Source organism: Gouania willdenowi, chromosome 1, assembly GCF_900634775.1.
Source record: "Gouania willdenowi chromosome 1, fGouWil2.1, whole genome shotgun sequence".
NCBI classification, from domain to species: domain Eukaryota; kingdom Metazoa; phylum Chordata; class Actinopteri; order Blenniiformes; family Gobiesocidae; genus Gouania; species Gouania willdenowi.
In genome coordinates this window covers 28,735,196-28,751,644 of record NC_041044.1, presented here as the reverse complement: position 1 = coordinate 28,751,644, position 16,449 = coordinate 28,735,196, and the positions used below count along the sequence as shown (strand labels likewise).

Genomic DNA, 16,449 nt, shown 5'->3' with positions numbered 1-16,449 from the left:
TTATCTGTGAGTGTTTTCAACAGCTATTTTTGAAAAACTAAATTTCTTAAAAAATAAAAAAATAAAAAGTGGGTCGCGATTTAATGACCGTGGCAAAATGTGGGTGCCAGGGTGAGACCAGTTGAGAACTCCTGCTATAGTCCATAACACAATCACAGCTATGGATTCATTATGAATCACAAAAATCCCATGAAAAGTTGACTGAGGGCGCAGAACAATCAATACTAATACACATACATTCCTATGGTTAGACTCGGGTTAACCATATCAGATCAGAACGACCTGAAACTGCTTTATTTCATCGAAAAACACCTTAAAAAGCATCTCTGGTGAGAAACATTTAAAACATCGCAGCTCATGTTATTAGTAGTGAACCCACTGAAACCATCATGAAAACAAACCATCACTATTAATTTCTCGTAAGGCTGAGACGACGAACAGAAGGATGACTACGGAGCGTAACACACGGTGATGTACCATCAAACATGTTGGTTTCTACTAAAGAATTCACTGCAGCCTTTCCATTATATAAAGATAGAAATCATTTATTTGAATTATTTGATATTGCGAGTGAAAATCTTTACAAAATGACATTTGACATTGACATGTAAAAGAACAGCAAACACATGTACATGAATAAAAACAGTGAGTGTAAATTAGTAATGCTTTGCTTCTTTATGTTATTCAGTGAACATTTGCTCCTACGGGAGGGGAAACAACATCAACGCATAAATATGGAAATTTAATAAGCAGCTGGAAGGTATGGAGTAAATAGTTACGTTTCTTTTCTCTTACACTTGAGCACACACGCAGTCATCTCCAGAGGACTGAGCGATTCCTCTCAGCTTAGTAATTATGAAAAAGGGAAAGACAAATTACACAAAAAAACAAGACTGACTGTACACAATACTAATGCTCATACAGTTATAGCAACATTAACCATCATTGTTAGTTGGCCTCAGGATAGTTTTTAAATATTCTACATACAGATCGTTGACAGGCAAATGCACATGAAATGCTACACCTCTACTGTACTGAAATGCTGCTACTAAGGGGTCGGTACACAGAGCGACTCAGATACTGGACGCAGAAAGGACGTCCTCCACCAGATGTTTGTAAACCCAGGAGTCTCCTTTCAGCCTCTGACGCCGCACCACGACCACCTCCGGCCTCTGCAGCAAACACACCTCCAGCTCGAAAGCCATGGTCACCTTCCCAAAGTCTCCTCGTGTCTGACACTTCAGAGTGTAGCTGGACCAGGATCAGAGGAAACAGGGTCAGAATGGGCTGTGCTGCTTGTAAATGAAAGACGTTCCTGTCTTCAAGATTCAATTCAAGATTCAAGGTTCTTTATTGTCAAATATGCCCCATGTTAAACATACAGCACAGATGAGATTGCAATCCCCCCCCGACCCCCAGTGCAAACCTGCAGTGCATAAAAAGAGCACTTAAAACACACAACAAACACACAAAAAAAAAAAACAACTGGCAATACTATACAACAAATAACTTAACTAAAGACATACGGACAACAAATAACAAATAACGAACAACAATGAGGTAGAATGTGGATAAATTACTATGAGGTACCCTTTCTGTGTGAAGTCGATGTTTTTCTCTGGTAGGATGGAGAGGATTTGGTTGAGGACCTGGTCTGCGTTAGTCTGACTGGTCAGAGTCACGTTATACTGGGCCTTCAAAGGGAAACAGCAACAAATCAGATAAATGTAGGATGTTGAAAACTATGAATAGAGATTGATGCTGTGTCAGAAAAAGAAAAAGTCAAAAAATCCAAAAGGTTTAACATAATATAAGTTGAACCAATCACTTGCTAATTCTGTAGTTAGAACAGTTTAGTGTGACATGGTGTGAATTAGCAAATAGCAAGTGATATACTGTAAGTGGGAAGCTAAGAGTGGAGCTTGGTGGATTTCTTTAAGTGGCAACAGCAGAAGATTTATCAGTATATGCAAGTAAAAGTAATTTTAGCCAACTAAATCATCTGCAGACTTTGTAAAGTAAAATCATTTAGTCAAACTAACCTATCATCATTACTGTATATTACATTTTTGTCATAAAATAAAAACCAAGTTATTATATTTTCAACATTGCCACTGAATTCTGCTTCTAAACAGTTTATTTTCTTTAACTTCCCCACCCCTTCCATTGTCCTACCCTGACTCCCTATTCCCTGTTCCCTTCCCCCTCACCTAGGTGTAACACTGACCTCTCTTTTGATGTCGCATTGCACTACATGTAGTGTTGACCTTCGACAGCTAGTGCAGACAAGATTAAAAAAATAAAACATAACGTGCCCGCACTTGAAAACCCTCGGCCGGACATTTGAAAAATCCTAAAAATATTAACCGTCACGAAAAATCATTTACATTGATTTATTGTGACCAAACTAAGCACTTCAGTGAATTTATAGTTAGAAATGATTCATCCAGTACATTTATAATACCAGTAGGGGAACAAAACATTATTAAATATCGTTACTCACCTGTTTATGGATAGAATTGTATTACGTAGTAGTTTCTGTGACAAACATGACGAAAAATGTTGCCATTAATCTAAAGCCCTGAGTGAATGTCACCTTACAGCCAGGTATCAATGCTCCACCTCCTTTCCTTCTTTAAAATCAGTCCATGACAAAGTTTTTTTCAAAATCCTCAAAAGTGCTGTTTTTTCACCGACTGGAAAAATGTCTTCATTACATAGAATCCCCATATTAGAACCAATGTTTTGATGCATGAATAGTTGCTGGGTTATGAATTCAGATTCACACCTACATAAAATATCTGAGTCCAAACACTTTTTTTTTAAAAAAATGCAATTTTTTCGTCAAAAATTATCAGATTGGAATATTTTTTAGCACTAATCTAAATCCATGAGCGAATGTCACCTTACAGCCAGGTATCAATGCTCCACCTCCTTTCCTTCTATAAAATCAGTGCACAACAAAGTTTTTTTTTTAAAAAATGCAGTTTTTTCGCCAAAAATCGACCGACCAGAATTTTTTTTTCATTATCTGTAATCCCCCCATTAGTACCAATGTTTTGGTGTGAGGCTGGTTGGTGGGTATTGCATTAAAAATCTTACACCAGTCTACACACACAGACACACAGACGGACGATGAACGGATGACAATACCCTTCGGCCGAGGATAAAAAATTAAAACAAACTGTTTCTTTGAGGGAAAACCAGAGAAAACAACTTGGAAACAATAATTTATACATTTTTATATCTTGTAACAATTATTATGTTTCACGCTAATATAAAAAGCCTTAATAAACACGTGGACTTAGGTGATTTTTGCGTGTTTGGGCACCATGGTACCTTAATTCTTCGCGGGCCGTCACGTACTCCTCGCTTCTTATTCGGGGTGAGCATGTTGATCACCTTATCCAGGCCTCTCTCCAAGGACCCAAACATCTTCCCTCCTCGCTTCTTCTTCCCACTGTCTCCTTTGACAGCCATGTCCAGAGACCTGGACCTGCAGCACAAACAGTCTCTCGCTCTACTTGAAGCAGTCTCACAGAGTGTCACACATATTGGATTTCATTAGAAATGTATTGCTTCTTTCTTAATGTTCCCGATTCCCTGAGATCTGTGTTAAACATGGTAGTAATTAACATCATTAAACCACATTGGGGGCAGGCACTTGTTGTGTGAGCCATTTCTTGGCTTTTAAAGTGTCTAAAATAGAGTTGTACTAAAATGTATTGCTGGCTGTGTTGATATATTCCAAATCGCTTGTATAAAAGAATGAAAAAAATAATTAGATACATATCCAGTCAGTTTGGTCCTTTTTTACATCCTGGCCAGCATCACTAATCATTTCCCCTATTGAGCACAGATTCATGTTTCTAGCTGCTCACACAGTGAGATCTAACACTTTAAAATGGCCTCTGAGTTTCCAGCCTTCCCACCCTCTCACCGTCGCTCTGGACTGAAAGCCAGTATCTCAAGGTCGACACAGTTCTTGCTTTCTGCTGCTTTCTTTTTGTTGGTCTCCTTTGATGCACTGTCACCACCTGCAACACACAAACACAAAGATCATGAGGAAACAAGACAGCAGAGGTCCTTTGTCATCTTTAGTCACCTGAAATATATCAACAAGCACACTAATGATGCCACTTTCTACAACAACTGAAAACTATGTGTATATACTGTGTATATGTGTATATATATATATATATATATATATATATATCATGATTTTTCAGCTATGTCACGTTGTGAAAAGTAATGAAAAACCATTGGAAATAATTCAAAAGCTCCAAACTGTAACAGTAATAGGTTGATGCATATGCCAATAATTCCATTTGTGACATTTTCTAAATAAATACTGAATTCCATTGTTAGCTGTATTATAACCAATTGTGAGAAATTAACAGCTACTTTATGCAAATAAAATAAGAGATGCAGAGATCTTTATATATGATTGATTCATTGAATTTATTTTTGTGTCATGCACACAATGTGTCCAACCGTCATAGGTTTATAAGACACTGGAAAATTTAGTTGTTAAATGTATGGCTATAAATCACACTGTGATACCATATAGATTAATAATAGGAGTAAAATATTGGTCCTGTTTCTACAAAGGCATCCAATAGTTTTAGAATCACTCAGAGGAGATGTTGTCTTCCTTCTAAGCACAGATCACACTTGACATCTGTAAGTGGTAATGATGCTGGACTTGAAAATTATACATTTGATATCAAATGAAATTATTCTAGATTCTTCTAGAATACATGAGATAGTCAAGTATGAACCCAGCAGGTCTCTCAGATCTATGGACAGAGTTCACAGCAAACATGGTGACTTTGCTTTTAGTTGTTATGCTGCAAAAAAAGTGTAGTGGTACATTTCAGACCATGGAGACGCCGCTAGACGTTAGACATGAACCTAATCACTAGGAACAAAGCCCAAAACCTGATAATACTGTATCATGTTTTTCTGCATTCAGTGCCTTCTCCTCGCCCTTCTCTCTCTTCTCTGTTTCAGGTGTCGTGAAGCTGATGATGGCAGCTCCTGATCAATGGCTCACGGGACACTCTGATGTTCTATCTCTCTATTCTGTTCTGTTCTCCTCCTTCTGTCCACTAACCCCAACTAGTGAAAGCAGATGGCTGCCACCTCTGAACCTGGTTCTGCTGGAGATTTCTTCCTGTTTTTTTCTTCCCACTGTCGCTAATGCTCGTTCATGTGGATTTGATGATTTTTTTCCTTTACAAATTCTATATAAGGATTACTATTGCAACAACACATCATCAGTAGGGTAAAACTAACCTGTCTCTTTTGATAGCGCTTTGAGATGACTTGTTGTAATTAGCGCTATATAAATAAAGTTCAATTCAATTCAACAAACTGCGAGCAGAGCTGAAGTCAGCATCTGATGGGAATATTTTTAAATCCAAGTAAGGAAGATTTTTAATCATTGTATTGTTGATTTCATGTTTTACTGCTGGTTTTAATTTAGATTTTTAAACTGTTAAATGTTGCACTTTTTGATCATGTAAAGCACATTGAATTGCCTTGTGTATGAAATGCACTATAAATACATTTGTATTTATTATCACAATATAATTTTCATATTACTACTATGGCTAATAATCCAAGGGTAAATTATTCAGTCAAAATATCAAGAATGTTTTAATAACTGTAAATAACTCTTTCCCTGTCAGTTGAAGAATCATCTCAAAGGTCACTTTAGGGGATTGTAATGTGCACACCTTCACTTTGATTAATTAGCCTAATAACTGAAAACTGATTAGAGGTTTATTTGATAGAATAAAACAGAGACTGTTCTTCAGTATTTCAATGAAATTCACTCATCTTCACTGAGCAACTTCCACACTGAAGGTCAGAGGGACCACAAATGTGGAAAATAAAGTCAGAGTTTGCGACTTTAAACAAATCTCTGCAGCACTGAAAAACAACAAAAAGCATGTGTTTCCGTAACAGCCCTTTGCTCAGAGGCATCACGCGCACACACGCACGGGAGTAAAGGCTTCAGTGGCAAAAGAACACGTGTCACTACAGCTCATCTGGGACAGTAAGCAAAGGAAAGAGACAGCTACACCTGTCACACCACATGCCTGGGGACAGACACACACACATACACACAAACCACGGCCTGTGTGTGTGTGCGTGTGTGTGTGTACTGCTGTGGGAGGAGAACGTCAGGAGAGCAGAACTGAGCCAGATTCCAAGTCTTTTCCAAATGAGGTCAGCAGCAGCATGTTTGCGACTGGCTGACAAAACGATCAAAGAAGCTAATGAGGCCGGACACCTGAGTGCAGACGCCGCCACCACAAATAATTAGACCTTTACCAAAGCCTCCATTCATATTAGTGGCCTTCATTTTTAGATAAGTGAATAGAATTAGCTTCCTGATAATAACCTCACCTTCCAGGTGACAGTGATAAGTGTGTGTTGGAGAGAATCCAATACACCGTGTGTGTGTGTGTCCGTCCATTTGTGGAGGAATGACGGCTAATTCATTGAAATTTGAGTGGCTTTGGGATAAAACAGGCTCAATAAATTAGTTTATTACCGGCAGACCATTTATTTGCAAATGTGTCTGTGGCACTTTTGATTACATTCGACAAAGCAAAGGGCTGAACGTGGAGGGGGCAGCTGGTTAATGCAGCTCTAATGCTGCCACGTCTGCACTTCAATTCTTCAATTGGAATAACAAACAATTACTGTATACAAATAAACTGTGATGGCCTCCTCTGCACACTCAATTACTGTGTTGGATTGTGTGGCTGCACTGGTTTGTATTGGGTTTTCACATCCACAGTGTCGTTTTAGATTGGAACCTGCTGCTTATTGTGACATCTGTGTTTGTCACTTGCATGTTCTCATTGCACCTACACTGGGTTTCACTTAGGGCTGGGCGATTTTGCCTAAAAATAAAATCTCCGATTTTTTTAAAGAAAAATTTGAGTTTCGATTTGATTTTCAATTTTTTTTTCTCTCCAATGCACTTAAAAATGACAGCAGACATCAGGTATTTTGTCAAAAATGCAACTTTATTGCTGTGATTGTCCTCAAGAGTTAAAATGCATAGAACAATCCCAAAATAAAAAGTAAATGAGGCTCTGTCATTCAACAAGACGTATTTTATAACATATGACATTACAAATAAAAAAAATAATAAACTCTTCCCTTAGCATCTCAGAATAGTGTAAATAAAACATTAAACATGCCTGTGGCACACATATAACCTACTCAAAGAGTAAACAAATGTAAACAAAGAGGGGGCTGGCTCACATTGCACTATGGTAACCCACAAGGACAAAATGCGAAAAAGTACAAAAAACTGTGGTGGAAAAAATACAAAAATTTAAATTATATATATATATATATTATACTCAAATTTGTTAAATAAAAATTGTTTTTATCTACATATTCGATAAATCGATTAAATTGATTTTTTTTTGCCCAGCCCTAGTTTCACTGTCATGTTGGACTGAATCATGAATCAAAAAAAAAAAAAGTATGTGTCCGTTAGGGTGTGCATTGCCGTTAGTCTGACGATATGATTCATGATTTGTTTGTCATGATACAATATATCCCAACACATCCCGATACTAAACAATACGATATACATCGCAATATAAATAATTACAATTTTCACCTTTACAAGTACAAAATGTTTTTTTTTTTTTTACATTTGTGAGAACAAGTTAATGGTATGTAACTAACTGTAATTCAAACACCAATATTAGAAACAAGTGGTATGTTTATCAAAATGTTAAATTACATTTTTCAAAAAAGTTTAACTTTGGTTTCTGCAACAGATTCTGATTCTGTTAAGTTCTTAAATTCTTAGAAATAGGTAAAACACACATCTATAGAAGTGGAAAGTATGTTTTCAATCAACTTCCAAGCTAAAATACAGTGAGGAGTGAGGTAGTTTAAAACGGTCTGATATGGTTTACCGACACCTAGTGACCGGGCGTTTACGTAATATGCAGATATTACCGCAATTAAGTGGGTTTTTTTGTCAAAAAACATGATTGAAAAATGTAATTGTAAATGTTTTGGATCGATACGATAATCGTGAGGCGAAATAGCGATGAATCACTTTTTTTCTTACACCCTTAGTGTGCATGTTTAGCTTGAATATAAAATTCCTCTTACCTGTGGGTGAGAGCGCGCTGGGTTTGGTGCCATTTGGATTGGGTGTGGTCAGCACTTTCTTGTTGGTGCGTTCGTTCTTCCTGTTGGATGCAGGGGTCCGAGGTGGGGGCAGAGCAAAAATGTCTCCATCTTTCTCTTGGACAGTGATATTTTCTTTGTTCTCATTGGCTTCCTCGGGGTTCCGGTCCCTCCTCTCGGGGCGGTGAGGGGTTTTGCTTCGCCCTCTGTCTGGAGTTGGGCTGAGTGCAGACTTTTTTCTGGCTGATGGAGACACCCATGTCTGAAGGAATACAGGCAGAGACGAATGTGGCATCACAATATAATTCTTTATAAAATGAGCCGTCCTTTCTGCCGCCTTTACTCGAATCGTCTTTCTAACGACTTCAACACAAATACTGGCAACATAGGATTCAGGAATCAAATTATCTTAAATTATGGGCAAGTTAATGTGAATGGCTGAGAATTAATATCTTAAAGAAACCAATGCTAATCTCTATGTGGGACGTTGGCTACGGGACATTCATGGATCCTTCCTTGTGGCAGGAGAATAATACCGGTGGGCAATAATAGTAAATAAATATTTCTATTCAAGTCACTTTTAAATTCTGACAAATTCATCGTTAAAATCTTTTACACGGCTTAAATGTTTTATTTGTGCATTAAAAACTTAACAGTTTGCCATGATTTCCAACTAGGTATTAGAGCTGGCCGATTTGGCCCAAAATTTCTATATTTTTCTCAAAATGTTTTTAACGAAATAAAGACAATTCTGGGTTAAACTGGCTGATACAAAATGCTACACAGGCACATTTATTAATGAACAGCTGCACAATATGTGGCACTTTTGGCTTTTTAATGCTATAAGGGACAGCAAGTGTGAGTGAGTTCTGTATTGTGGCTTGTTTAGGGGAAGGTCTGGGTTAGCGCGCACTTAGCAATCCACTTAACTGTGCTTTTCATGCTGTTCTGAGAAGTAGTGAAAGAAACAACTCCTAAAACAAGTATTTTAATATAAATAAAGCTATAAATCAATATAGGCGATAATGTAATTTTCTATATTGGCAAAATAAAAAAAACTTGATATATCTTGAATCTCGATATATTACCCAGGCCTACTAGGTATTTCAAATATTTTTCTAAATATACCAACTCCATAGGCCTGTGAAGGCTTCAAGTTATCCATGTCATGGTAAATCTGTTCCAGTTTTCTTTTCTAAAAGTTCACCACAATGAACAACTTCAACCAGTACCTACCATATCCTTTTTAGGGGTTTCATTTGGTTGACCTCTGACCCTTTGAGGCGAGTACTGCGTGAGCGAAACCCACGGGCAGTCATCAATGTATTCTGAACCAAAGTCCAAAGAACCGACGATAACAGCATCTTCATCCTCGCTGAAATGAAGGGTTTCCTTTGTCTGAAAGCAAGAGAAAACTATTCAAATTCAGCGTGCCATATCACTGGTGTTTCTAAGCCGGTGAAAACAAAGGCTTATGGGAATTGATGTGGTTTGCTGTCAGACCTGTAGTCCCTGATGCAGAGGAGAGCAGGAGTCCTCTGAGAGCATCACCTCAGGGCGCAGTCGGACAGGCTTCCCCCTCTGCTTCTTTGACAGCAGCAGGAGGTAGGTGGCTGTGGTGTGGTCATACTGCCACTGGGGGACAGAGGATATTTTAACATGCATGTACAAGGGAGATCTTTACACAGAAGATACAAACAACCTAAAATAATTCAGGAAATTCCAAATAAGTTGATAATATGCAACACTTACAGACCTTTTTCACACGTGCTGTTGTGCTTTCTCTTGATCGCTTCATGTTGACGGCCATCTCAGTTATACAGTCCTCATCGATGTGGCCGTGCTGCAACAACAACACATTCACATTGTTAAAACAAAACCAGAGCCTTTTCATTTCCTCTGTCTGCACTCACACCACCTTTGGCAAACATGGATATTCAGGACTGTGGGATTGTCTCAGGATATTTTCTTACAGAAAGACATAGATATGCAAAGTCTTATTATTTCTACCATCAGGCTGTTAAACCTGGACATGAGTCTCATGGACTGATAGATTTGTATTATTTATTTATTTTCACCCCATGAATGCTGAACTACATGGTGGTTAAAAACTGAGGTGGAAATGAGTAGAGGTTGACCAATATGGGGTTTTCAAAGGCCGATGCAGATACCATTTTTTTTTTTTAAATTTCAAACCTCAGCTGATATCTAATGATGATTTTGGAAGTCAATATACTTTTTTTTTTTTTAAAGCACATTGATTATGAAAGACAATTGAAGCACTCATATGATATAAATGTATATATTAGAAATTAAATTAAATACACCAATAGAACTCTTAACATTTATTGAACTTTAAATATACCCGTACAAAACCAAGTAAAACAAAAAGTACAAGACAGGTAAATAGCAGTAAACAACAATACACAATGTGCAAGTAGTCGGTTTAAACTATTTCAGGCTTCTTTCTTAACTTAAATTATCTATAGTTATTAAGTTCACAAAATATTTTAAAATATACAATCAAACAGTAACCAGAAAAGTGGTTAGGATAAGGATATTTGATCAGGCTCTATTATATTATATCCTTATTGTATTATATCGGCTTTTAATTTGTAAGCCTATTGGCTTATACCTCTCCCATGCACATGCTAATATTATTGCTTTTTATTTTGTAAATTCATACATCCGAATGGAGGTTTTTTTTTTATGTTCTTTCTTTTTTCCTTTAATGGCTACTCTAAAGTGCTAAATAAAAACATTAAAACGTTTTTAAAAATCAGCCGATGGCCGCACTTGAAAAAAGTCCATATATCGGTCAATGTATTGACTTTTATTATTGTCTTTGTCTGCTGTTTTAAATGTATGTATGGCCTGGTGGATTGCAAAACTGAATTGCCCTTCGGGATAAATAAAGTTGTCTAAAGCTTTAAAAAAAAAAATAAATAAGACAAACTTCACAAAGCTGAACAGTGAACACATCTCTTTTGAGGCCAAATCTTGTCACGTCCTGGTAGAACGTAGGCAGGTTGGTGTTTCCTTATCTACGGTAAAAGCTTTGCACGGGTCTGTAACTGTGTGGTTTGTTTAGATGCGTGCATGTACCGGCTGCCTGCTGTACCACTCCACAGGGCTGTTGTAGTCCTTGGTCACCCAGGGATGGTCTAGCAGCTGCTGCACTGTCACACGCCGCTTTGGGTCCACCTACAGGACGCACACACAAACTACATTTAAACATAAGCAATGTAGCACACGGCAGAGTGCAAGTAGTAAAATAATTCTATAATGAAGTCACACATCTTACCTTCTGATGTAAACAAACAGATACACATTAACAAACATAAATTAAAGTGTAGACAAAATACATGCCTGCATCATCTGGTTGAGAAGGAGAACGCTGGACGTAGACAGCCAACATGGGTTATCGTATTTACCTCGCTGAAGAATAAAGCAGATGCATTTATCCGATCTTTCAGTAAGTTAATTTTATTTATTTGTTATCTGAATGTGGTTAAAAACACATTAATTGGAAGAAAATCAAACATGTTTAATAGAATACACTCAGGGTCTTACCGTGATCTTCCTGTAGAGAGCCATGCAGTTCTCGTCATCGAAGGGCAAGTAACCACAGAGCAGAGCAAACAGCAGCACTCCCATACTCCACACATCTGCCTGGAGGAAACACGTCACACAGCATTGACTCAGCTTCACGTTTATACAGAGATCAAGTCCCAGCTGTGCCACACTGAGGCGTGCATCAGTGACTACAGAACAAAAGGCAGCAGTGATGAACAAGCTGTGACTTTAAATATTTTACAATTCAATCTTTTCATAATCAAAGATGAATAACTGTTTTACCTCTGAACCAATGTAGGCTTTTCCCTGCAGGAGCTCTGGGGCAGCATACGCCGGACTCCCACAACTTGTCATCAGCTCATAACCCAAACCTCCCTACGGGAAGCAGACTTCATTTTTACCAGGGACACACTCATTAATGTGTATGAAGTAAAGTTAGAGCAACTTGTATCTAAAAAAAAGTAAAATAGAGCACATAGTTGCTATTATATGCTAAAACATAAGGATAAACACCAAAAACCATAGCATGCATTAATCTTGTAAGGACGACCCAGGTGTCAAACATAAAAGCTTGGGTCTCTACTTTATATTTTTTAAATCATGTTTTCATTTTTATAATCAATAACAAAAACATTATCCACAAATTAATTTGTACTCCATGATCTAAAAGCTAAAATACACACAATTCAAGATTTGTTACTGGAAGATTATTCTTTTTTTGCTCTTGTGTCGCTTTTGAAAATAAAAGTCAAAATAGCAATTGTATATATATACCTTGTATTAACATAAAAACATTTTTGTTTACCTTTGTAGTATTTTTTGACTTGTCTTATTGTCTCACATTCCTGTTACAAATTTGGCTGCATGTGGATTTTAAACTAAAATAAGTTTGACATCCCTATGTGTGACAAAATAAAGGTCAGATGTTAGCTTTAATTGCTTTAGGTTAAAAATAACAAACATGAACAACAAAAACTAACTAACCAGACAAAATGCTTGTTAGTGTAATCTATACGTGTGGGCCATGATGTAGTATTTCACTCACAGAAGTTCAACAAACATCTCACTGGAAAATTTGGTACCTTTGGTTTTGCGCACAAGCCAAAGTCGATGAGCTTCAAATTTCGGTCTTCATCAATCAGCAAATTTTCCTGGAGCACAGTGAGACAAACAGGAAAAGTTATTGCAATAAATAAGACATTTTGGAAAAAAAGAGAACTGTGTCTTCTCAATCAATCATAGCTTTAAATTGAGTGTTGCTTTTACAGGTTTAAGGTCCCGGTGTGCGTATCCTTGGCTGTGAACGTAAGACATTGCAGAAACAATCTGCCTGAAAAAGACCCGCGTTTCCTCCTCTGACAGACGGTCCTTTGCAATAATGTAGTCAAACAACTCCCCACCTGGGCAGTACTGTAATAAGTCCAAATAGAAGATGAAGAGGAGGAAAAAACTTGATCAAATAAACAGATGACCACAAATCAGTCATATTCTCTCTCCAAGTCCAGCATATAATACCTCCAACACCATGAATATCTGTGTGGAGGTCTCAATGACCTGGTACAGTCTGCAGATGTGTTGATGGCTCAGGTTTTTCATGGCTTCAATCTCCACCTTCACTCGGGGCAAGTCTTCCTGCAAAAGGATTTATTTTGTGACAAAATATTGAAATTAGTTCAGTTTCAATTGACAAAAGGTGCAGCAGCACTACCTCAACCTCCTCACACATCATATTATTATTATTACTACACATTTATGAATGGGTTTGCTGTAGTCTGACGGGAATATTAGCAACATTTTAGTTTATTAAGCCTTTCTGACTCACCCCCAAGTCTTTCTTATTCATTATCTTAATGGCGACGCTCTCTCCTGTCAGGATGTGTCGACCCAGCTTAACTTTGGCAAAGCCTCCTGCACAAACACCACGATTATACCGGAGAACGCAGAAATAAATAAATAAAAACAGCAACACACAAGGCTGTTCATACCCGTGCCGATGGTGTCATAGACCTCATAGTATTTGCAGAGCTCATCGACTCCGCGGTGCTCCGTCCTCTCCACGGGCATTTTCCCCTGATTTACCCACAAAACTGCGCCTAAAAACACCCGCTGTGTGCAACGTTTAGATTAAAATATGTTAAAGAAAGCATTAAATCATACCTGAATCTGAGAGGCAACAGATAAAGGTGGTGAGTTTTGTTTAAAGTGAGCTGGAAATGAAGGGCGTCTGCCTACTGAAATGTTTTGTTTCAAGTTTGAATTTCGCTCATGTTGATTTCATTTCCTGCTTCCGGTTTGCGGCCCTGCCTCCTCGTGGTCATTCATAGTACTACAGTAAATAAGTAAGGGCGACGGAAAAAGTAGAATAATATTCATTATGTGAAGTTTAATCAGCAAAAATAAAGCAAAGACAGTACTTATTTATCTTAGGCATAATATTCTATATTCTAAACTTAAAGTTGTTTGTTTGTCACACAAAGAATGCACAATATTCCTCGGCTATTTGCTGCCTCTTTAACACTTTAAAACTATCCTGTAGTGTAGTAGTAGTACTAGGTAGTGTGTTATATTTTTAATGTATGATTATTTTAATTCATTTCTGCTGGAACGTGTTCTTGTGTCTAATCTAAGTCTGCTGATTTATGTCAGCGGGACTCCTTTGAAAAATAGGGACACGTAAATCTAAGATTTTAATGCACTAGTATAAATAGGGATGAAAAAAATGACAAATGTAGCTCATTATCCATTTAAATGCATTTTTCACACATTGTTTTACCCCTTGTTTTTTGTTTTTTTTAATTACATTGTTTCTTACCTTGTCTTTATTTAAATTACATGTGAACATTTACATACAGTATTCAAACATTTTTGCTTTGCATTTTGCTTGTTTTGTGATCACATGAGACTCACATGACAGTCACATTCAATCACATGATACAATAACAATGTGTCTGACTGTGAAAATGATTTGGGCTGTGTTCCATGGTTTGTAGGATAAAAGGAAAAAGATGCGTCTGCTTTTGAACCTGTTGGTATGCGGTTGCTGTAACTGACAGAGGAACTGTGACCTTATTTATGGTGAGCGTCTCACCTGCACTTGTACTAAGCCTGTAATTAGGAAAAGCTACGAGGTCAGCTGAAAGATATCCACATATTTTACCTGAGTTCTTTTTGTTTTTTCATCTGCTCAATGTGATGCAAACACTTTCACTTGTAGGTTTTTCCTCTCTTTAACAAATGCAGAAATAACCTGCAAGTCAAGCTTTTTCACAATGTAAAAAAATAGCACATCCGGAATCTAAGCCCCTAAAAAACTAAGCATTGAGAAGGAATTTTGGTCATTTCTGAAGTTGTCAAGAAAGAAGCTGGTCATTATGCAGTAACTAGTATTTAGGGGACGTCCAGGTGTTGGGAGGATGACAGGACCCCTCATTTGGTTTTTCTGAGACAGGTGGTCATGATGGGGCGGAGAGACATCAAACAACACACAGCTGGAAGAAACAAAGCGGGGAAAGCGAGTGTGAGGAGAAAAACGAAGAATAAAAGAGGAAAGTAGAGGGAGAAAGGAAACACCTAATGATGGCTTTTAACTATTTAGTGGTGACAATACTGGAATATTGAAAAATCTCAAATAAAAGTTAAAAGGGTGTCCCTTTGGTGTTGATTTTGCCGGTTCAGAAAAACCTTTGCTTGAAAACTTTTGGCCCAAGCAGCTAACATATTTACCTACTGCATCACAATATAAACATCACAACATGTCACAGTAAGTTCTGTGCACACATTTCAACTCGTGCTCATATACAACCTGATGATTTATGCACTAGTGACCGGTGCTGCTTCTCAGTGCAGAGATCATGGGTTCAAGTCCAGTTGGTGGCCCCCAAACTAGGATCAGTCATAGCCTGCGATAGAATGGAGTCCAATGTAGAAGGATTTATTGCCCACATTGCCTAGTATGCATGGAGTGAGTGTTGGTGGTGGTCGGAGGGGCCGATGGCGCACTACTCAGTCTGCTCCAGGGCAGCTGTGGCTACAATAGTAGATTACCACCACTAAATGTGGAGTAAAAGAATAATGCCTTAATTAGGGAAGTCACTTCTGATACAATACCAATATTGCAGCCTTGCGTATCCGACGATATTGATCCGATACGAGATCAGCACGAATAATACATCTTTTTGTTACTTATTCTGTAGTGTGGAATGTTAGCAAAGGCTTGATCAAGTGATGTTACTCAAACAGAGAACAATAGTCAGCAACATTAGGTATGAGAAAAACTGACACATTTATTGTTAACCAATTGATGACATATAGTACATTTTAATCTTCAACATAAGATCTGCAATATTCTACAGTTGAATAAAATAAATTATAAGACCAGCACCAACGTTAAGGTGCATTACCGCCACCTACTTTGTTGGAGTGTGAACCACAGTCACCTATGGATAGAAGTGCTGGAGCGGAAAATTTATCGGAACGCTTATATTAGTGATTTTAGATGCAGTCTGATAAAATCCGATATTCGTTTTCTGGCTAATATCGGACCGATATTCAATATCAATATCGGATCGGGACATCTCTAGCCTTAATTCTGTAATGCACTTTGCGTGTCTATGATAAAGTGCTATATAAAATCTAATGTATTATTATTATGTTGGTTTTTTATGAATCATCATTTTTTTTATCCCCCTTCTGGCC

At 37.6% G+C, this 16,449-nt stretch overlaps 1 protein-coding gene across 2 annotated transcripts; it reads right to left on the bottom strand.

Moving 5' to 3' along the window:
- Positions 1-524: 524 nt before the first annotated feature.
- melk (maternal embryonic leucine zipper kinase) lies at positions 525-14,038 on the bottom strand. Of its 2 annotated transcripts, XM_028450153.1 has the most exons (18): positions 13,912-14,038; positions 13,740-13,824; positions 13,577-13,662; positions 13,270-13,386; positions 13,021-13,164; positions 12,837-12,905; positions 12,037-12,129; positions 11,752-11,850; positions 11,548-11,616; positions 11,284-11,382; positions 9,935-10,021; positions 9,682-9,813; positions 9,415-9,576; positions 8,161-8,440; positions 3,941-4,037; positions 3,340-3,496; positions 1,591-1,694; positions 525-1,251 (listed from the first exon to the last, which is right to left on the bottom strand). In XM_028450153.1, exons 2-18 carry the CDS (start codon positions 13,816-13,818, stop codon positions 1,074-1,076), a joined length of 2,052 nt encoding a protein of 683 aa, XP_028305954.1. In that variant the 5' UTR covers positions 13,819-13,824; positions 13,912-14,038; the 3' UTR covers positions 525-1,073. The 2 variants fall into 2 exon arrangements, with proteins under 2 accessions (XP_028305954.1, XP_028305944.1); XM_028450143.1 differs by having other exon boundaries at positions 13,740-14,011.
- Between the last annotated feature and the right edge of the window lie 2,411 nt (positions 14,039-16,449).

Excerpts from the sequence above, each read along its gene's own strand:
- melk (XM_028450153.1), bottom strand. The coding sequence starts at position 13,818 with ATGCCCGTGGAGAGGACGGAGCACCGCGGAGTCGATGAGCTCTGCAAA. Across the intron at positions 12,130-12,836 it reads GCTTGTGCGCAAAACCAAAG|GGAGGTTTGGGTTATGAGCT; the intron begins GTACCAAATTTT and ends TGCTTCCCGTAG. Across the intron at positions 8,441-9,414 it reads AAACCCCTAAAAAGGATATG|ACATGGGTGTCTCCATCAGC; the intron begins GTAGGTACTGGT and ends GTATTCCTTCAG.